This window comes from Monodon monoceros, unplaced genomic scaffold, assembly GCF_005190385.1.
Source record: "Monodon monoceros isolate NGI ecotype Baffin Bay Population unplaced genomic scaffold, NGI_Narwhal_1 Super_Scaffold_6, whole genome shotgun sequence".
Classification (NCBI taxonomy): Eukaryota; Metazoa; Chordata; class Mammalia; order Artiodactyla; family Monodontidae; genus Monodon; species Monodon monoceros.
The window spans coordinates 53,831,190-53,853,900 of record NW_021703783.1 but is presented as its reverse complement, the minus strand read 5'-3'; the positions used below and the strand labels follow the sequence as shown (position 1 = coordinate 53,853,900).

Sequence of the window (22,711 nt, the reverse complement as noted above, 5' to 3'; positions counted from 1 at the left end):
TCATCTGCTGCATACTCCTCTGTCTTCTCATTTTGCTTAACTTACTGTGTTTGGGGTTTCCTTTTCGCAGGCTGCAGGTTTGTACTTCCCATATTTTTTGGTGTCTGCCCCCAGTGGGTAAGGTTGGTTCAGTGGGTTGTGTAGGCTTCCTGTTGGAGGGGACTGGTGCCTGTTTTCTGATGGATGAGGCTGTATCTTGTCTTTCTGGTGGACAGGACCACGTCCAGTGGTGTGTTTTGGGGTGTCTGTGAACTTAGTATGATTTTAGGCACCCTCTCTGCTAATGGGTGGGGTTGTGTTCCTGTCTTGCTAGTTGTTTGGCATGGGGTGTCCAGCACTGGGGCTTGATGGCCGTTGAGTGGATCAGGGTCTTAGTGTTGAGATGGAGATCTCTGGGAGATCTCTTGCCATTTGATATTACATGGAGCCGGGAGGTCTCTGGTGGACCAGTGTCCTGAACTCGGCTCTCCCACCTCAGAGGCTCAGGCCTGACACCTGGCCAGAGCACCAAGACTCTGTCAGCCACTTGGACAGGTACGTGGGGAGTTTCTTGCCTTTTGGGAAGTCTGAGGTCTTCTGCCAGCGTTCAGTAGGAGTGTAGATGTATTTTTGATGTATTTGTGGGGAGGAAAGTGATCTCCATGTCTTACTCCTCTGCCATCTTCAGATGGATGAATCTCATTCAAAGATTCAATGCTTACAACTTTACATCCTCCAAATCCAGCAAAAATCACTTTCAATGGAAACCCACTGCACAATCGCTTAGGATTATTTTCTGTTGTCTGAAACTCTTCTTGTGCAAGTCTTCTGGAACTGCTGCACAGAGCCTACTTCCATCTCAGCAGAAAGCCAATTCTAGACTCTCTTGTGACTCACACTGCAGGCCTCTAACTTCTCAACCATCCTGGTTAATAAGGAGCCAATGAGGCAGAAACTGAGAAATGTGAGTCCCTTGTGGTCAGCACTATGATGGCACTCTCCTGGACTTAAGACTCTTCAATGATCCTTTCTCTGGGTCCTTTCCAGTTGGGCCTGGGTTTTTTCTCATGCTTATTGTTTTTAATGGAAGAGCATTCTCAGTACCTCTCAAATGAATGAAAATCCTGTTTATGTTCTTGTCTGCCCCAGTTTAAGGCTTCACAAGGATTTATTCTTGTTTTAAGCACACACAGACTGTCCCAATTCCCTGTTTTTGGCTGGCGGAGCCTCTTCAGAGCACTTTAGGGGCAAATGGCTCTTTCTCCCTTGATCCCAGGGGAGAGTCAAAATGAAAATAACAGACTTAGGTGACCCAAGCTCCTTCACATTACCTCCGACTTCTCATTCAAAGTGGTGCTTTGGGCGACAGGTGGAGTTATAATTATAGATGAGAAAAAAACCACATCAGCAGCTGTTGCTCCTGTTTGTTCCCGGCTATCACTGTCACCAGTGGACAAATTGGCATAAACAGTTCTCCAGACTCCGCATGAGCGAAGGGTGAGCCGAGAGTACAACACCGACCCGAAGGCACCTCTGCAGGGGGAGCCTGGAGATTGTCTTTCCTGTCGGAGACTCCAAACCAAACAAATAGGTTAGTGCACAGAGTATACCTATGCATTTTACCTCTGACCTCTACTTGATGTGATCTTGGTTTTTCTGACAGAGCTGTAACAGAAGGGTGAACTGTTAAAGGAAAGAGAGTTATTTAAGGACTGTTATTCAAAAGTCCAGTGCCCGTGAGAACAAATTATGAAATGGGTTTAATTTATTATGCTCCTCTCCCAGTTTTGGCTGTATTCACATTAGACAAAGAGACAAAGTGAAAATGGAAAAATGAAACTGCTTTTGTGGCCTGAGTCCCAACCTTTCGTAATGATACCTACTTTTGCCAAAAAAATCTCTGGTTTCTTTGTTAAAATCAGTAGTTGAAGCCTTAGGCTGGTGATTAGAAAAAAAAAAATACCGCTCCAGAATATAGTTCCAGAGTTTCACTTTTTTTTTTTTTTTTTTAGGGAAACTAGGCAAATGAGAATTGGGTTTTTTCTCTACCTCTGAATAAAGACAGAAAATGTCCTTGTTTATGATAAAATGTGTGCTATAGGCTACTTTGTATAAGAAATCTGCTACAGGAGTTATTACTTATGTCTAGTACAGTTCTACCTAAAAACTCGATAATTTCAGTCTAAGTAGCTCTATAAGACTCCTCATAGATCCTTTTGAAAGCAAAAGGTTTCAAAGAAATTTCATGTTCTCTGTGTATGCTTTGTGTTAGAAAGCTGTGGAGCAGGATTTTCAAACAAAGATTAGCTTTGGGGCATCTTCTCAAAACCTGAATGTTTAGTGTCTTGGTGAAGAGCAATGGAATTCCAGAGAATCCACTAAAAACTAGGCTTTGGGGCCCAGTTCTCAGCCCACCCACATCCATGGAACAGTCCAGGTGGAAAGAGTCCTAAATAATGGCCTCATTTTTTCAGCTCCAAACAGAAGGTGCCCCATCCCTAAGCATATTATGTGGGACTTTTCAATGGGAAAATGCACCTTACTTAGTATCACTGTGGCCCGACGTTTTGTCTACCTTGTGAAGTGCACAGATTGCTAACTATGCACTCAGAGCTCCACTAGAGAAACAATTAAATTAGAACAACCAAAAGTAACCCATCAATTAAATTCCCACAAGGGGCTGGCTTCTCCTGATTTCTAAGAGAGCCATAACTTTCTTTTAGGAAATTTAAGGGTGAAGTAAATACCTCTTTACACATTTTAGCAAATAAAGCCCCAAACAATAAGTTTGACCACTGCTTTTGAAAAGGTCAATTAATATAGCATATCAATACCTTAGCTCTTCCCATGGATTCAGAAAATATATGATAGATCATAATACACCATCTCTCATATATCTCATTTAGTCATTCAAATATTTATTGAGTAATGGCTATATAATCTCAAAATATTTAGAAATGAAGGCAAGCTTAAGATTTCTAATATTTCTTTTTCCAGACACTCCTTTCTTCCCTTTTTCTACTAAAAGATTTAGCACTGAGTTGGTGGTTATCTCCAAATTCCAAATTGTTCAAGCTGAGAAAGGCAAAAAGTAGAGATGGTTGACTGGTTGCTGGTTAGGGTTTCTTTTGAGATACAGATTTATGCTCTGTCTTAAACATTGCTTTTTACTTGTGTGTTGTCTTCTTGCTCTTCTAGAAAAAAAAGAAAAACTATCCAAGATGACTGTCACTTACTCCAGTAAAGTAGCAAATGCGACTTTTTTTGGATTTCATAGGTTACTCCTCAAGTGGAGAGGCAGCATCTACAAACTACTATACAGGGAATTTATTGTTTTTGCTGTACTTTACACAGCAATAAGTTTTATGTACAGGTACTTTCCTTTGCACGTGTCCTTAAACGGCCATTAGATAGCATATATGAATACAGTCTCAAAAATCCAAGCCCTTTGGCTGCCGCTGACTTTTGCATTATGTAACCTCCTCCTTTGCATGATCCTCTGTTGCCTACTTCTCCCCAGGACTGGGTATTTTAATCCACACCTAATCATTTTTAGGATGTTAAATAGACTCTAACCGTCATGTTCAGGTGGCTCTCATTCCAGCCCCACTTTAATTGGTCATGATGAGGTATTAGTTGTGCTTCAAGAATTTTGCTATAGGCATAAAATGAAAGATTTATACCTAGAACCTCACTAAGTGATGATTTTGAATGGCAAAGTCCACAGACAAATAATTATTTGTGCTTCTCTGAACTATGTTATGCATAGTTTGAGTTTCTGATTTGACAGCTTGCAGCGACTACCTACATAGTTAACATGTTCGTGAATAGTGTGTATCAGGCAACTTTCCTTCCTCTTTCCTGGAATGACAAAATCTTATCCAAGTTGGTGCCCCCAACGTTACCAATATCTCCATTAAAGAAAAGGCCTGAAAACTAATTTATTTTCTTTACATCTTCTGAGTTCAGGGCACATTATATTCATAAAAGACGTTTATTCTTTATAACCTCACAAACTTTGCCTATCAGATTGACGGGAAATATGAGTAACATCATGTCCAAGAAATACTTTTATAACTAAAAATTATAGTCTTAATAAAATTTTATCAGTATTATAAAAGGGAAGCTTTATTAGTTTTTTTAATTAATATTGATTGCATACATTTCTTCTCTGGGGAAAGTTAAAACTTAAAATAGAAAAGCTAAAGGTTTTTGAGGCTGTATTTCCACCTTTACTGTGTTCATCAGTTTGTTCTTTTTCTTCTGCATACAATGGGTAAATTTGTGTATCACTGTTTTCACCTACATTCTTCCTTGCAGCGACAGGACACCATGTGAAGAAGAGGGACCTTAATTTGGCTATAGCTGATAATGACCAAAAGTAGAATAGGAAGAGTTACTTTGCTCCATATCAAAACTACAGTTCCAAACAAATGTATATACTGGTATACATTTTGGCAAAATATCTTTACAAGGAAAGTTTTATTAAAAACCTCTAATAATTTTTCAGATTTGTCTTCTAAATACGGTATTATTTTGATGATTTATTTATGTGTCACCTACTCCTTCAGAATATGAAATGGTGGAAGACACGTGACGTTTCAGGATAATTAGTTTATTTTTACTAATGTGAATTTATTGCTGCTACTGCCTCTTAGAATAGAATAGCTCTTAGAACAGTTGCATTGTAGCCAGAAATGCTCCATGGGGCCTTAACTTTGACTCCAATATCTTATTTATACCCCACAAAATTGTATGCACATATGTTTTCTAAAGACCAAAGAGGGCTTACATTTATAACAATAATCATTAGTTCAAGCCATTTTTCATTTTTTAAAGTTCAAATGTAAAAGTTTTTTAAAATAGACCCTTATATGTTGATCAAAGCTCTACCAAGAACTACAGGTTGAATCTGTCGAGAAAGTCAGGCATATCTGTAGACAAATACAGACATAGTTTCATTCTCATGTCTACTAATGATGCTAAGTTTTTTAATCCTGTTATAAGCAAATAGTTATACCTAGCAAAAAAATCATAAGACAGAACCAGAATTCACTAGTTTGATTATACCTCTTTTTTTTTTTTTTTTTTTTTGCGTTATGCGGGCCTCCCACTGCTGTGGCCTTCCCCACTGCGGAGCACAGGCTCCGGACGCACAGGTCCAGCGGCCATGGCCCACGGGCCCAGCCGCTCCGCATGTGGGATCCTCCCGGACCGGGGCATGAACCCGCATCCCCCGCATCGGCAGGCGGACTCCAAACCACTGCGCCACCAGGGAAGCCCTATACCTCTTTTTATTTGGGGATGGATTTGACAAAATACTCGCTGTGGTACTTTCTAGCTAGTAAAATTTCTATGTGTCTATCAGCTAAATATTTTTTCCTTTGGCCAACTATTAATAGTAGCAACCACTTTATTATTGATTAAGTGTGACAACATATGCTAAGTGGTTTTATATATCATATATTCTTTAATCCTCATAACATTCCTGATACATATCAATAGGTATTAATTATCCCCATTTACAAGTGAGAAAACTGAGACTCAGAGAGATTTAAAAATATGCTCCAAATCCAAATCTGTTAAGTGGCAGATCTGGGATTCAAACCTGGCTCTGTTAAACCCTACGGTCTGTGCTCTCCACGTTTAAATTCTCTCTGATCATTTTTATTTGAGTACCAGAAACCATTCTAGCTGTAACTTGTCATCAGCATGACCATGATAGGCCTGTCCACCAGGTGATGCCTCTCTTGTCAGCTTTTCTTGATTTCAGAATTTCTGACACCTCTTCCAAGCTGAGGCAGGCACTCCAAGCCCACCCTGCACCCACACACCTTCTTGGTCAGCACCAGCTCCCAGGTCTTCATCTGCAGTCTGGTCGGTGGCTCACTGTCACCTCATTATCTCTCTGCGTCCTTCTTCAAAGTTCTACTGACCCAAATAGGCCTCTGACACATGCTATGATGAGTGTTTCCAAGGGGTTCCTTCCTCCCTTGGAAAAGCTGCATTCATTCATTTATTCAAATTCATCTGTGTTTCCTTTCTGGATTTTGATCATTATTATTAACCTGCCTTGAGATAGTTCTTCTGATTCTGAATCTCTTCCTTGCAACATAAATACCAATAATAGTTTCATTAAATGGATTTATGTTTAACAATACCAAAAAATGGGTTTGTGTCAGATCCATAATATAAATTTTTATATTTATACTATAGAAATAAAAACCCACCAAACATAATTATAAAAATTTCACTACTAATTGTTAAATCTGTGTTGTTTTATATTTTAAATGTATATTTTTAATATTTTTATTTTGAAAATATTTTTTTTTTGATGTGGACCATTTTTAAAGTCTTTACTGAATTTGTTATAATATTGCTTCTGTTTTATGTTTTGGTGTTTTGGCCCCAAGGCATGTGGGATCTTAGCTCCCCAACCAGGGATCGAACCCATACCCCATGCATTACAAGGCAAAATCTCAACCACTGGACCGCCAGGGAAGTCCCTTAAATAACTGTAGGCTTTAAAATAAACAGTTATAGGGCTTCCCTGGTGGTGCAGTGGTTGAGAGTCTGCCTGCTGATGCTGGGGACACAGGTTCATGCCCCGGTCCGGGAAGATCCCACATGCCGCGGAGCGGCTGGGCCTGTGAGCCATGGCCGCTGAGCCTGCGCGTCCGGAGCCTGTGCTCCGCAACGGGAGAGGCCACAGCAGTGAGAGGCCCGCGTACCGCAAAAAAAAAAACAAAAAACAAAAAAAAAACAATTATAACATCCCTTGAAGTACAACATGTATAATCAAGAATGTACTAAGTAGCATATTCATGAAAAAGTAAGATCAGGATGTCGAATCCAGGGTTATTATTCAATAATTACTTAATAAGTGTAATCCACTTAAGGCACTCTTTTTTTAAGTACATATGGTGAATAATTGGAAAATGGACTCTTTTATGAAGTATTTTGCTCTAAATCCAATGCATTAATCATATAAAAATTTTAAAATATGAAGTATTTAAAAATAAAATGGTTACTATGTCCCACTGTGTAATGACCAACAACATTTTAAAAACGTTAGTGCTTAAAACATTCAGCAGTTAAAAAGGTTTTGAGATACATCAACTTAGGTAGAAAAGAAAAAGTTATTGCTCCTTTAAAAACAAAACTGAGGTTATTTTCGCTTAATTGTTTGCACTGAATGTCACTTGCAAAGCAGGTGCAGAAGTATAATATCATAAAGGGCTGTGCATTTTATTTTTGCTCCAGATTGTTACTTACAGGAGCCCAAAAACGTTACTTTGAAAAATTATCAATTTACTGTGACAGATATGCTGAACAAATTCCAGTAACCTTTGTGCTTGGTAAGTATAGGTCACATGCAGAATGCAGCCACACAGCTGTCTCCGTTAGGATAACACCAATGACTCTGCATGGGAGTGTTTCCAAGCTGAGAGGCATGCCTGAAAAGTCACTGCTTGCAATAGAACCAGAATCATCCGTAAGGTTTACCTTCAAGGCTGCTTTCGCTAAATTAACAACCAACAAGTTTGAGGTAATAATCTGCTCTTGGACAATTCAGCTTTCTTTTCACTAACTGTCCATTTTTGCCGTCAATATTTGAGTTCTAATACCCACTTACTGGGTGCTATAGCATTGCGAGGCACAAATTACATTCTTTTTCTGGAGGGCAAAATCATCAGATACAGATAACAACATATTTTTTACACCCCGATCCCTAAAAAAACTAAAATTCTGCTGAAAGCATCAGTGTCAACAATATGTCTACAGTAAGAAATTGCTTTACAATTTCCTGTTATTCTACAGGGTTTTATGTTACTCTGGTGGTGAACCGATGGTGGAACCAGTTTGTGAATCTGCCCTGGCCAGACAGGCTGATGTTTCTCATCTCCAGCAGTGTTCATGGAAGTGACGAGCATGGGCGCCTGCTCAGGAGGACACTGATGCGCTATGTCAACCTCACATCCCTGCTCATCTTCCGCTCGGTGAGCACGGCTGTGTACAAAAGGTTTCCGACGATGGACCATGTGGTTGAAGCAGGTATTGTAAATGACTTTTCCTTCCATGGGGCTCCTCTTGACCTCGATCAGAACTTTCAAAGTTCCTTGGAAAATGCCTTTTATTTATTCATTCATTCAAGAAACATTTACTGATTACCTATCATGTGCCAGAAACAGTCTTAAGAGGTAAAAATGAATGTCATGGTTCCTGCCCTCAAGAAGTTTACTTGGGGGGCAGAGCAAAGGAAACAGCTGACAGTCAACCTCAAATTAAGTTGTAAACAGTCACATGGTCCATAATATAATAATTATCATATTTATTCAAACCTTCTGTAATATCACCTTACATTTTCTAGCACTTTACAGTTTATGCACTTTCATAAATATTATTTCATATGGACCTCAAAAAAACCATGAGAGATTCAGAGAGGTTATGACCTGTCCTGGATCACATAGCTCATTAGTGGGAGAGCCAAAATTTCAATTCAGGCTCAGAACTCCTAACTTAATCCTTCCCCCCGCACCTACCAAACACAGAAGATTCTGGTAGGAACCAGAAATGCGGCTTTTCATCTAGGCAGAGCCTGAGAGGTGGCAGTAAAAGGCTGCTTTAGTGGGGGTATGTTGTCTCTCCTATTCCTCAGAGTAGATGCAGTTTTGTACCTGGGCTTCTGGACACAGGATGCTGAGAACAAATCACGTTTGAAGAATGGTTCTCTTTGGTGTGTTAATACTTAGCAAAGAAGCTGTTAAACCAGCCTTCAAGGGGATGAGGATTAAATGAGATCATTGTTGGCACGTACAGAATAAAAATGGGGTTTTGTGCTGGGTTGTCTTTGATCCATCTGAGAGTATGTTGGAATGTATAAATGAATATATAGTAGATATAGGAACCATGAGATGATTCTGCCTTTATATTGAGTACAGTCTCGAATTAGGTTGCTTTATCCAGTCTCCTTTTCTGAAATGTCCTTGAAAATATATATATATATATTTAAGAGCAGCATGTTTTGTTTGTTTTTGGAGGTTTGGGGGCTTTTGTTTGATTTGGTTTTGCCTTCTCAGATGGTGACATCTGACTCAGAACACAGAGTAAGAGTTCAAATCCTTCTCTATCACTTAGCGGCTACATGACCTTGTCTGAGTTACTTTAACTTTCTAATGCTTCAGTTCCCTCATTCATAGAGTGAGTTTAGAGTGATTTATAATACCTTTTACCTCATATACCTCATAGGCTTGCTGTGATGATTAAATAAGTTAATACTTGCAGTGTCTAGAGCAGTACCCGGCACATGGTGTGACACGAGTTCTTGCTATTAATAATGAAATCATCTAGTACAACAGCATAACAGTCCTTTGGTCACTTTAGAAGACTCATTTGATATGACATCCTAGGTCTTCTTGATTCCCTATGACCAGGATACTGTGAAAGGTAAGGTGGAAATAAGGAAGGAGGAGTGTAGAGGCCGTTGTTAGGGCTACAGAGCAAGACGTGAGAAAGTAATGAGGAGCAAGGAGTCGGTTACAGATTCAGATGAAGGGTACAAAGGGCTTGGCAAATGTACAGGTATATTATGATGTAAAACCAGTCGGAACTTAAAATAAAATTAACTGCCACCCTTCCTCCAAATTTAAAAGTGGAATACTGCATCAGAATGACCAAGTTTAAAATGCCACTTGATAACTTATTTTGCTTACCCTAATGCCTAAAGGATCAAATGTGATATGCATTTTGACCTCTGAAAAAAGTCATAAAAACAAACGAGAAAGGTTTGGCCTATTCCAAATGGATGAGTGACAGCTAAAGTTTACTTGGATGAAGAAAGGTGACATTTCTGTAGTCCTGACACATTCTTGGAAAGAAGAAAGCGCATTCTGACAGCAATCAGACTCCAGGCCCAATTCTCAGAGCGAATCTATCCTCTCAGCATCACCATCATATTAAAAGCAGAGGGGGTGGCTGGTGACAGAGAGGCCTTTAGGGCCTCTGGTTAGACGTGAGCTCAGCAAGGCCTGAGTTGTGCTCAGGTCTGAGGGGCAAGTAGAAACGGCGAGATGAATGGGGGAATGATCTGAGTTCATTTCCTTTAGGTGCACTTTTCATAATACCGACACTCACTCCCTATCAAACTTACACAAACACCGGTCAGTACTTGCATCGACACTTTCCCCCTTTCCAAGGCATTTGGAACACTCAAGTACTCCTCTCTCCCGTACCACCAGTACCCCCAACCATTCCAAGGGCATAGGAGAATCATTTGCTCCTTGAGGTGCATTTACTTGAGTATGTATCAAGGTGTGATCCACAAACCCATGGGCCCTTTACATCTTGAATAACTTGAGTTGTTTATTTAAAATGCATACTCCTGGGACTTCCCTGGTGGCACAGTGGTTAAGAATCTGCCTGCCAATGCAGGGGACATGGGTTCGAGCCCTGGTCCGGGAAGATCCCACATGCCGTGGAGCAACTAAGCCCATGCGCCACAACTACTGAGCCTGCACTCTGGAGCCCGCAAGCCACAACTACTGAAGCCCAAGTACCTAGAGCCTAAGCCACCGCAGTGAGAAGCCAACGCACCGCAACAAAGAGTACCTCAGCTCACCACAACTAGAGAAAGCCCGTGCACAGCAATGAACACCCAATGCAGCCAAAAATAAATAAATAAAATTTATTAATAAATAAATAAATAAAATAAAATAAAATGCATAATCCTGAGCCCCACGTCAGACCTACTGAATCAGAACCATTGTATGTAAGGCCTGGAAAACCTGCATTTAAACATGCTCTTATGTTGCTCTTTTTATATACTGAAGTTTGAGAAGTAAGGAGTCTTTTCTGGGTTGCTTATTTTTTTAACGCTTTTTCTCACCCCCGGGGTAAAAGGTTTTGGCATTCATCAAATAATTCATTACTAATAACAAAACTGCAACAGTTAAGAAAAGGGTGAATTCAAGGTTTCGACCATGCTGGAGGCTCCAGAATTGCTCTGGATGGTAGCCTCTGAGCAGTCTGCTCAGAGACTACCATCTAGGGGACTTGAATTAGACCTGCCTGGACACAACAAGCATCATTCTCACTTCAAGTTTTTGGTCAGTTTTTGTGCCGCGTCTGAAGGAGGAAGAGTACTGAGGGCGACAAGAGGGGGCTGAAGCCTTGGCAGGTGCCCTCTGGGGCCATCACTGATGATTGCAGTGTAAAGGTCTCTACTACTCTCTTCCACCCCTAAGTGTTTTCTCGAAAGGCAGAAGAAGGGGTAGTGGACCAGCATGTGCCCAACAGGAACACAAGGTTTGCATGCTAGGTGGTGGGACAAAGGTTCTGAGCCACTGCCTTCCAAGCTGGGGGCCATGATTCACAGGCAGGGTCCTTCCTGGTCTGCCTCATGGCCACCCACATGGATGGGCACAGACTCTCTGTCGGCTGGCCGCACAGACTTACCAGACTTCCTGCTCCCCAGCAGAGAAGGCTGACTCAGTCTGCACGTGGGGTCAGTTTCCAAGCTCTCCCAACTGGGTACGTGTCTCCACCTCTCTGTCTGTCCTTGGCCTGTGCCAATGTTTCTGGGAAGAACAGGAAGTTCAGGGATGGCGGAAAATGTTTGGCAGGTGCCCTGAGCCCAGAGCCAGGGCACCTGCTCCGCCTGAGGGCAGAGAGGGCTGGTGGTAAAGCACAGGGGCCCCAAAAGTGTAGGGGCAAAGGCAGGAGGCAATGCTGAGGGCGCAAATAAAACCTCTTGTCAGGTGACTCCCTACATAAACCCACCTGTCTGGGAAAGTACATGTTCTCAAACTTCAGTGCACGTTAGATAGTGTTAAAAACTCAATACTGCTAGGGGCTTCCCTGGTGGTGCAGTGGTTGAGAGTCCGCCTGCCGATGCAGGGGACACAGGTTCGCGCCCTGGTCCGGGAAGATCCCACATGCTGCCTGGGCCCGTGAGCCATGGCCGCTGAGCCTGCACGTCCGGAGCCTGTGCTCCGCAACGGGAGAGGCCACAACAGTGAGAGGCCTGCATACCGCAAAAAAAAAAAAAAAAAATCAACACTGCTAAAAACGCAGATCCGAAGACACCACCCCCAGAGATTCTGATTCAGTAGGTCTAGGCTGGGGTCCAGGAATGAGTGTGTTTAACAAGCCCCTGGAGACTTTGAGGAAGGGGGTCCCTGGATCACACTCTGAGAAACAGGGGGCTTTAAGGCAATGGGAGTTGCCCTCCAAACTCTTTGTATTGCTTCAGGGAGGGTCCCTGTCACAAAGATTCAGGACTAGCAGGACAAAACAGTGAGAGGATGGAGAGAATGAAGGTCAGCACCTCCTTCTGAAGCATCTGGCCATTGCTTGACTACAGCTGGTGAGCTAGGTCACTTACCCGCCGGTCCCTGACATTCCTTGCTGTTAAGCTGGACACTCAAGTTACATTATTCTGGGAAATACATATGCTTTGATGTTACAGGTTACATTTCTCAAATTAAAATTTCTTTATTTATGCTCCCATGAAAATAGAAATGTAACAGCTGAATGCAAAATAATGTGTATTCTGCTGGAAATTCCCTGAACTGGTCTGTTATCAAACAGTTACTTCACAGAGGAGCTGTAACCCAGGAGTCTCTGTTATTTTCCCTCTTGGCTACAAGCCTGCCCTGGAAAATGCCAGTCGTTTCAATCACCTGCCTTGGAAGATGTCACTCATTCTAAGTCAAGTCATGTGCACAATTCCAGATCTTTGCCAATTTAAGTGATGGCCTTAATTGGGTGCTTACGTTATGGTATGAGACTGAATCAAAACATTTTATCTGGGGTTTCACAGTGATCAGGAGAGAAAACATTTTCCTTCAAAATTCTTCACCAGAAGCACAAAAAAAGGAAATGGGAAATTATATGCATTCCTCTAAAAGAAACGTTACTAAATCTGTTACTAAATCTGTCATGCTTTTGCTCATTTAACAGAGATTTACTGAGTGTATACGGTACGCTAGGCATTGTGCTGAGCACTGGAGCACAGCTGAAAGCGAGGTCCCTGTCCTCGAGGATCAGTAAAGATTACTACAAGTGTTTTCTTCTATGAATCATTTTCAGAGGCAAGCATAAATATATTTACAGCTGAACTTCACATCACTCCATTGCGTTTCTATTTCTCTAAAATAGTTTCCTTCTGTGCTTGGTAGCCTGTAAGAGTGGTTAAAAGACAGTAAATTTTAAGGAAAGGACACTGTTTTGTTTTTTTAAAGGCCTGGAATCTTAACATGAAGTTCCTTGAGCTTCTGCCCTGACAAGAGAGAGCCTGTGGAGACCCCATCAGGATTCTTAGTGACATACAGTTAACAGGCATAAATACAACCGAACGAGCTCCCAATTGTCAAGTGACTGTTGAGATAAAAGTTCTAACTTTAGATGCACTGTCTGGAAGCCTAGCCCCACACTTAGATCATTTAATCTGTAATCTTCGCTCGCTAAGTAAAATCGAATGGATTTTGTATAATATTGACTTTCTGCCCTGTGATCTGCTGTTCACGTTTTTCCTGATGCATTCTGTGCTACTGGGGTTCCCTGGTCTCTGAAATCTCTCACTGCTCTGTGTTACAGGAGAGATGATCAAGGGGATGGTGGTATTCATGGCTGTGCCAGTTTTTCCTCTGTTGGCTGAACTTTTACAGGCTGAGTCAGTTACCCCTATAGTCTCACGTGATGAGCCCAGAACAGACTGAATGTCGTCTTGTGAGTGCAACTTGACTCACCTATGCGCACTGGTTCTTCATGGGAGAGAAAGTACACACCTCCTTGCATTAGTGCCATGGATGGGCAGTCTCCGCCCACTGTTTGAAGGTTCACCACAGCTCTGTTTTAGGAGTTAAATCATGGCTTGCCAATCAATGCTTCTCAAAGGATGATTGTAGACCACCACATTCATTGAATTATCAGGTGTTTATTTAAATTGCAGGTTCCCAGACAGCCTATGAAATCTGAATCTCTGGGGCTTGGGACCCAGAAATCCACTTCTAAACAAGCTCCCCAGAAGCACTATGTTTGAGCCAGAACAAGGATGCTAAAATGGCCAGCTTGCTGTGTGACTCTGTACTAGGTGCAGTTGTTCCCAAACTTTGTTACAAGATGGAGTCGCTAGGGATCTTTTAAAAATACTGATGGTGGCTCACACCCCCAGACATTAGGATTCAATAGGTGTACGGTGCAACCTGGGCATCAGGAGTTTTTAAGCTCCTCAGACCATCCTAATGTGCAGCAAAGTCTAGGAACCACTGCACCACAGCGCATCTATTAACTCCTCCAGCTTTATCTGCAAATTGCCTCAGATCTATTTACCCAAAGCAAATGGAATTCTGGGCCACCTGGACAGGCCAGGAGTTAAGAGCACTGATTTTGTGAATGATATTTCCTGTGCGTCATGTGTAGAAGGCAGTGAACTACCAAACAGGATACTAATTTAGAGACAGGAATACGGCTGACTAGAGATGTTTCACTCGTGTTTGACTCATTAGGAAAATAGAGGAGTTTCTCTGTCTCCGTTCAGCATTGCTAACCCAGAAACTGATTTTAATCAACCATATCCTATTTCAAGCTTTTCAAACTGTGGGTTGTAACTTATTATCGGGCTCTTAAATCATTTTAATGGCTTTGAGCCAGCATTTTTTATGGAATGGAATGGAACAGAACAGAAAATATCAGAGAGCACCTCACACAAAAGAGCCAATAATTGTTTTGGGAACCACAAATATATCTTACTATAGTTCATGGTTAAAAAAATATATATATATCTCAGTACTGCCCTCCACAATGTCTTCACAGTGTGATTCCATCTCTCTCTGAATCCCATTTTGCCTCGCTTTGATTTTCCCGGTTGACAGGGATTTCTAAATTTCTACCGCTGAATTTAAAGAATGGCTGCAGTTGAATCTGGTGGCTTCATTCCATTCATTTGGAAAGTACAGAGAGGAAAATGAGCCAGGCTTGTTGCAATGTGCCTGAAAAAGTCATCTCTGAGAAGGGCTCAGATGCTGAATGCACAACTTTCTCTTTCAGAAAGAACTGGCAATAAACCCATCCTGCCTAAAGGTTTTGAGAAGCAGAGCTTTTAGCTCTTCTCCTAACAGAGCCTCATGTACGCACTCTGCTTTAAAGGCAAAAGACATCTGCCTCAGTTTCAACTGAATCTGCGATTACCGGAATATTGTTTATTAATAGACTTAATTGGTCCTTTGGTTTGAAGGCAATAAAATTTTGCCTTAAAGTAGCAGATCCTACTCCATCAAGCCACAATTCAAGACACAAGTAAATACAAATATATATGTGTGTGTGTGTGTGTTTGTGTGTGTGTATATATATATATATATATTTTTTTTTTTTACTCTGATTTGAAATATTATAAAGGTTTCTTTGGGATATGCAATATGAAAATTGCTGAGCAGAGCTGAACTAGCCAGAAAACCAGAAGGAAAAAAGATAGCAAGAGAAATTCAAGGCAAATGTAATGGCAAGATACTGAATAAAATAGCAACGTCAGGGTGTGGATAGGGTCTGAGGGAGCGTGGCATGAAGACAGACATGTGAAGGAGACAGGGTAGTGTGAGGACCAGCCAACTGATGGTGCAGCCAAACTGTAGCAAATCAATACCTGTGGTTAACATAGCCTTAGAGATGAGGATAATGACCACATTCTGAATATATCATCAGTCTCTGGTTAAAATGGCCTGATAACATTCCATGTAATAACAAATGCTCTTTGAATTGATTTGATTAACAATCTAGACTTTTCTTTCAATGGACCAACAACTCAATTTCCAAAGATGGGGTTACTTTGGATAAGATGTGTAACCCTGCAGGAAATAACAAAAATTATTCTGCCTGTACACTCTTGGAGGATACAATAATGTCTAGTTCATCTTTCACAGCACCTAGTAAAGTACGCAATAAATTTGCGCTGAACATTTAAACCCCCCCCCACACCTGCTTTCCTAGCTCTACATGTCCCTTTCCAATCAGTGGGTGTGCTACACGGCAGGGACTGGGGGGAGGTTACCTAACTCTCGCTTTAGGGTTCGCATTAAATTAACCCTCACTCTGCATATTTGCTTTTTGCTAAGAAGCCAAGAAAGGACTTGCCAGCATAAGTTGATCCATATTCCTGAATAAAAAATAACCAGAGGTAAAGTTATTCTTTGGTCAAATGACAGAGATTGCAGCCAGTATATAAATGCAGGCATTTTTGGAAACTGCACTATGAAACCCAAGACTATAACTGTTAGACAATTGATATGAAATGTCTGAGAATAGTCTTCCAGGGAAAAGGTGAAGGGTTGCAAGTCTTCAAGCACAGAGCCAAGACAGGTCAAGTTCATCTATTAACTTCTTATCATCAGATTTAATCATACTCTGCAAGTCTTAAAAAAAAAACCAAACAGATTATCTAGATCATGCAACAACTTTGAAATGCACTGAGAAACAAGACAAGAATTCTCAGACTCATTCTTTGACCACCAGAGAGAGTCCAATTCCCCAGGCATGGGCAGACCCCTTCAAAGCTAATATAAATAACCTGAGTTTTATATAAAACTAGCCTCTTGTTGGTAAATATTGGCTCTGTAGTTGTTACTCTGTTTATTTCAAATACTGAATAAACAGAATCTTCATTCAGTGGGGCAGTGATTTTTGAACATTGCTGTAGGTCAGAATTTCCTGCAGAGCTTGGTAAACATGTAAATGCCCGGACCCAATTTCATTAAATTACCCAGGAAGATTAAAAGGATGCTTACACCTGGACCTCACTCTAGACCAATTGAATCAGAATCTCAAGGGATAAGGTGAAGGCACTGGTATTTTCTAAAAGGCACTCAGGATAAGGCAAAGGTGCAACACTGGGTCAAGAATTCCTGCCCTATTGAGTCTGGTTTAGCAGGTGATGGTAGAGCCTAGCCCTCTCCATATATAATAGGTGTCACAAGTGACTCAGACACCCACGACCTGTGGACCATATTCTCAAAGCACTGGCCTGGATCACATCAAGGATCTAGGTAACTCCAAAGCTCTATGGGTCAGTGACTTTCAAAATGGCATATCTCACTTCTCCTTTGAGTTCTTTTCTGTTATAGCAACACCTCTTAAATAAAACTCAGTCTGCATGGTAAGGAGGGAGGATTACTTTAAGCAGGAAAACCAGATTCATAAACCGATTACAGATGGTTAAGGATACAAACTGTGTCACATTAGGGCAAAAGTTGATTTTCATCTGAATGTGTTAGAATTTCATAAGCAAATGATTGCATTTCTCAATCAAAAGTAACACAAAATTCATATCTAACAAAAATCAGTTTTAGAAACAAGCTTTAATTCAGAAAACATTTATACTAAATCATACTGAACATTTAAAAGTCCACTTAAAAAGTCAAGGCGGGGGGACTTCCCTGGTGGTCCAGTGGTTAAGAATCTGCCTTCCAATGCAGGGGATACGGGTCCGATTCCTGGTCAGGGAACTAAGATCTCACATGCCGTGGGGCAACTAAGCCCTCGCGCCGCAACTACTGAGCCTGTGTGCCACAATGAAATATCCCGCGTGCCACAACTGACCGATGAAGCCAAAAATTAAATAAATAAATAAATAAAAGAAAATGATTCCTCATGCCCCTATATAATCCTTAAAAAAAAAAAGTCAAGGTGGTAAGTACAAGGATAGTCACTGCAGCATTATTTTTAGTAGCAAGAAAATTAAAACAACTTAAAACTCTATTCAAAAGAGAACTACTTATATAAAATACTGTACACAGTTAACTAGAATGCAGCCATTAGAAAGAATGGGACTTGCCTGGTGGCCCACTGGTTAAGAATCCGCCTGCCAATGCAGGAAACATGGGTTCGAGTCCTGGTCCAGGAAGATCTCACGTGCCACAGAGCAACTAAGCCCATGTGCCACAGCTACTGAGCCTGTGCTCTAGAGCCTGTGAGCCACAACTACTGAAGCCCATGTGCCACAACTACTGAAGCTGGCGTGCATAGAGCCCGTGCTCCACAGCAAGAGAAGCCACCGCAATGAGAAGCCCGCACACCGCAATGAAGAGTAGTCCTCGCTCACTGCAACTAGAGAAAGCCTGCGCACAGCAACAAAGACCCAATGCAGCCAAAAATAAAATAAATAATAAAATTTGTAAAAAGTATATGCGAAATGCTGTGGGGACTACAAAGATAATATGCTCTTTGCCCTTCCAAAGGGTCTTAGCAGGGGAAACATTTGTGTCTAACATTATCATAATACAAGGCAAGAGAAAGCACCGTGGTGGAGCTGTGAAGGGGAGAAATCTCCGGGGAAGGAGAAGGAAGGAATCAAGGAAGGCTTCAAAGAAGAAGTCCTGGTTAATTAGGAGTTTGAAAGGAGGGGTCAGGATGAAATGTTATGCGATTCACATGTTCGGCACTGTACTAAGTGCTTTGTATACATTATCACGTTTTATTCTTTTAATCCAAACAATTCTAAGTATTCTTGTTCCCAATTTTAGATGAATAAACCAAAACCTAAAGAAGAGACCTTCCCCAGATGTCCTAGTCCACATTTAATGTCACCTCACTTCCTACTGGCCGCCTCTGTTAGGGATTGCTCACATGCATTGCCTCCTATACCGATATATAACTTGTGTGCGTGTGTGCATGTGTGCACGTGCGCTCGTGAGTACATATTCCTTATCTCTGATACAAGTAAAAACTACTTGAGACAGGAACCTTTATTTTATATTTCTTGAATATCCCCCATTATTTGCTCACATAGTAGACACCACGTGCATATAGGGTAATATATTGGCGCTAAACCAAGTCTGTATAATCTAGCTATTTTTATTTTGTGTAAAGGTTTTATGACAGCAGATGAAAGAAAATTATTTGAACACCTCAAATCTCCTCATCTGAAATACTGGGTTCCATTCATCTGGTTTGGAAATCTTGCAGCTAAAGCCCGGAAGGAAGGTAGAATCAGAGACAGTGTTGATCTGCAATCATTGATGACTGTAAGTACATAGTAAACTGTCAGTAAAAGATGCTAATCAGAGACCAACAGGGACCTGGATGCAACAGGTTGGACCTGGACGAGTCCAATTTGTTCAATTCTGGTTCCAAAAGAACCAGAAAGACTGGGCTAGTATCAGAACCCTCAAATGCAGGAGGAGAATAGTACACAGTTTAACTCAGATTGATTGCAGGTGGTTGCTTAGAGGCTCTGTTTTAAACAGAAGTAGGCTTTGTAATAGGCTCTGTAAGAAAATGTTCTTTGATTGATCAGCAATGTCTGCCAGGGCTCGGAAGGATCTGGCGCCCTCAAGGCATATTTGCCATCCCTAGCTCCAGGATCCCAGACCAAACCTGGAGTAGAAATAACCCCCCCTAGTCAGTTCCCCAAAATAGGAATATCCCAAGGTTAACCCAGCTTTCCAGATGCTCCAGGAAACAAAACCATGTTTTCATTAAATGAAATAATCCTGAATTCATTTGAGAAACGAATTTATAGAAGGGCTAGAGAGATTTGTGTCATGACAGTCTCCTGCCTCGATTAGGCTAAAAGGAGTGAATGATTTAAAAATAGCTCCCAATTTAACGTATACTCTTTCTCCCAGACTTAAATAATAACTTGTGTTCAATAGAGAAAAAAGAAATCAATGGATCCCAGTCCTTCCTGCTTTAAACAGGGATAGATTTTCTGTCAATAGAAGCATTCTAAAGTCTTCATTTGTTGGGGGAACGGTTTAGGATGTATTTAGTTCTTTTTTCTAAGATCTACAGTAAGCATGTTTTCAAAAGCAATCGAGGAAACAAAAAATAATCTGCTCTCCACATAATTTAGAAATGATTTATTTAAAATATTAACCACTGCCTTCCTACCACCACTTGGGGCCAATATATATGTTGGAAATTATGAATTCAACAGAGTAGGGGATATTTCTATACAGTCCTGATTTATCTTAATATTTTTTAAAATGTCCAACTGTACTCAATTCCTTTTGCACATTGTTGAATTATGTTGATAGCTTGTCATTTTCAAAATTTTCCTTTTGGAGTGGATTTCAGAACCAATTTTTAGCCTTTTAAAGTCTCTCTCATCATTTTACAGGTGTATTCCTAAAAGTCATGGCCATATTCTGAATCCCAGTAAATATTTATTACCACACCCATCACCTTAGTAAATCGTGTTTAATTTGTTTCTGGCTTAGGAAATGAACCGATTTCGCTCCTGGTGCAGCCTCTTATTTGGTTATGACTGGGTTGGGATTCCGCTGGTCTACACTCAGGTATCAAATCCTTGGCACGTGATTTTTCTTTCTACTTGCCCACTTTGGCATGCTGTCTCTCTCGGGCAGCCAGCGCTGTGCTCTCACTCGGGTTTCTCTCTGTTTCAGGTTGTCACGCTAGCTGTCTACACCTTCTTCTTTGCGTGCCTGATTGGACGCCAGTTTTTGGATCCCACCAAAGGCTACTCAGGGCATGACTTAGATCTTTACATTCCGATCTTTACTCTCCTACAATTCTTCTTCTATGCAGGATGGCTCAAGGTAGCCAACAGTCTTAGTGCCTGAGACCTGCTCTGTAATCTCTGTCATGTTCCAGACTCTGCACACTGATCCCTTACTGAATCACTCATTCATGAGTGAGTCAAAGGTAGATTTAACACTTAATAGCTCGGAGATGTTATTACTTTTCAACCGGGCATTAAAGTGGCAGGGATGTGGTGAGTACTGTACTGTAGGGGTCTGAAGCATCTCATTTATGCAGACGCTACTCTTTTATGGCCACTGATTGTTTTAAGTCTTTGTGTGCTCGCATTAGGATTACAATAATGTAATTAAAGTAATAAGTGTACCTGCATCGATACTTTATACCACAACAAGCAACTAAGCAGAGTAAAAGAGAGTAAATAAGAAGCCTTGTATCTCAGACTTAAGCATTAATATTATATTATTATCTTGGTTCTGCTCAACTCTGTAGATAGATAGCTTCTATCCCCTGAAATCCCACTAGCTGTGCCATGACATTAAATGCATTCCATTTTCAAAACCAGAACTGAGACTCAAAGGAATTCATCGGAATCAAAACCAGAAACCCCAGGATTAATGACAGTATTTGGTTTGCCAGGAAATTAAAAACAGGTCAGAGCAGTGAAAACAACTAGTCCAATCATCAGTGTAGAATTTTATTTGCTCCCACTACCATCTTCCCCCAACCCCAGATGTATGTAAAAGTGTCAGAGGCCTGATTCTTCCATCTCTTTTGTACGTGACAGAAAAAGATAAAAGACAATGGCTTCATTAAGTTAACTGAATTCTAAAGACAGTTTGAAGATAATTTTAATAAAATAGAATTTCAAATGTTTGACCTTCCAAACTGCCACAGTGCATCGTCGAGGCCTTCCAGGTTGTGGAAGCATTTTCTCTGCAGATGCCTTTACTTTCATTGGTTTGAATTTTAACCAGGAAAAATAAATATGTTGGCACTTCAAGTTATCCTCCAAAGAGTAAAGGCATTTCCTTTACAAACGGCAAAAACAGTTTTAACCAGATGACAGTGACTCAATTATTTTTACCCATTTAAGACAGAGAAAGAGTAATAGAAACTAATAGCTCTCATTTCCCATTAGAGAAAAAAGTAGACTCTACTTCTATAAACACAAACTCACCACAATTGGCCCAAACACTCAATCACTCTGGTCTTCTATTGTCCTTTCCCCTGAGTTGTGCTGAGCTTTTTATTTTTCACTCTGTGTCCACATGAGATGTTTGGCCAGCCTGGAAGGAAGAGCCAGCAGTTCCTGCCTTCTGAAGTACTCTCTAAAATATTAACAGTCTTTTCCTTTATAAAATATTTTGAAGGCAAAATATGAAAAGACAATCTTAGCCCTATTAAGAGACAGGTAACCCTAAGAGAAGGGAGTTTTCCCACCCAGTGGACTGGATCTCAGTTTCTAAACAGTTTTGTCTTGACAATTCTAATATTTATAAATCTTTTCAAAGTGTGAAAACCCATCTTAATCTTATGAATGGTGTATTACTCAGTTGTTTGCTGGAAATGGAGCCTCCAACTGAGTAAAGGATACTTTTGTGACATAGTCAATTCAGAAACATGGATATCATTTTTGTAGTTAAATGTAGACTCTAATACTATATGCAGGATGGATCCCATAAAAGTGAAATTCTGGATGTAACAAAAATATTTTCAGGACCCATCCAGTGGCCCATTTAATTTAAGGAAAACCCCAGACAAGAAAGGTAGACAGCCCCTTGGAACTTGCAATGAAGGACTCTGACAATGGATATTGCTGTGAGTGATCCAGGGGCATGGGCCCTGCCACAGGCTGTCCCTTAGAACAAAGGGATGTCCTTCTCTAAGTCAGTGGTTGTCAACAATGGCCACACATCAAAAACTCCTGGGAGCTCTACTCAATAATGATGCCTGGGCTCAACCTCACACCCATTACATCAGAATCTCGGGGGGGGGGGGGGCGGACCCAGCCATCAATTTTCTTTAAAAGCTTTCCAGGTGATTTTGATGTAGTGGTTAGACTTAAATCCTAAAAAAAACGTAGGTAGATTTTCTACCAAATAGTCTCAGAATCTAGGAACTCAACTAATCAATGGCGCTTTTGTTTTATACACTTGTAAGTTTTTTACATCTAGGCCCAATGTAAAACCACACACACACACACACACACACACACACACACACACACACACACACACAC

General features: G+C 40.9%; 1 protein-coding gene across 3 annotated transcripts in view; it reads left to right on the top strand.

Moving 5' to 3' along the window:
- Positions 1 to 253: 253 nt before the first annotated feature.
- Positions 254 to 22,711, top strand: part of BEST3 (bestrophin 3) — a 54,941-nt gene continuing 32,483 nt past the window's right edge. For 2 of the 3 annotated variants that reach the window (XM_029204677.1, XM_029204676.1), the window contains exons 1-7: positions 254 to 1,574; positions 3,187 to 3,352; positions 7,243 to 7,337; positions 7,801 to 8,034; positions 18,838 to 18,992; positions 20,190 to 20,267; positions 20,376 to 20,528. In XM_029204677.1, coding sequence (XP_029060510.1) covers positions 3,201 to 3,352; positions 7,243 to 7,337; positions 7,801 to 8,034; positions 18,838 to 18,992; positions 20,190 to 20,267; positions 20,376 to 20,528 — 867 coding nt within the window. In that variant the 5' untranslated portion in view covers positions 254 to 1,574; positions 3,187 to 3,200. Of the gene's footprint in view, positions 1,575 to 3,186; positions 3,353 to 7,242; positions 8,035 to 15,027; positions 15,084 to 18,837; positions 18,993 to 20,189; positions 20,268 to 20,375; positions 20,529 to 22,711 lie in introns of those variants that run through there. The other variant, XM_029204678.1, reaches the window with a different exon arrangement.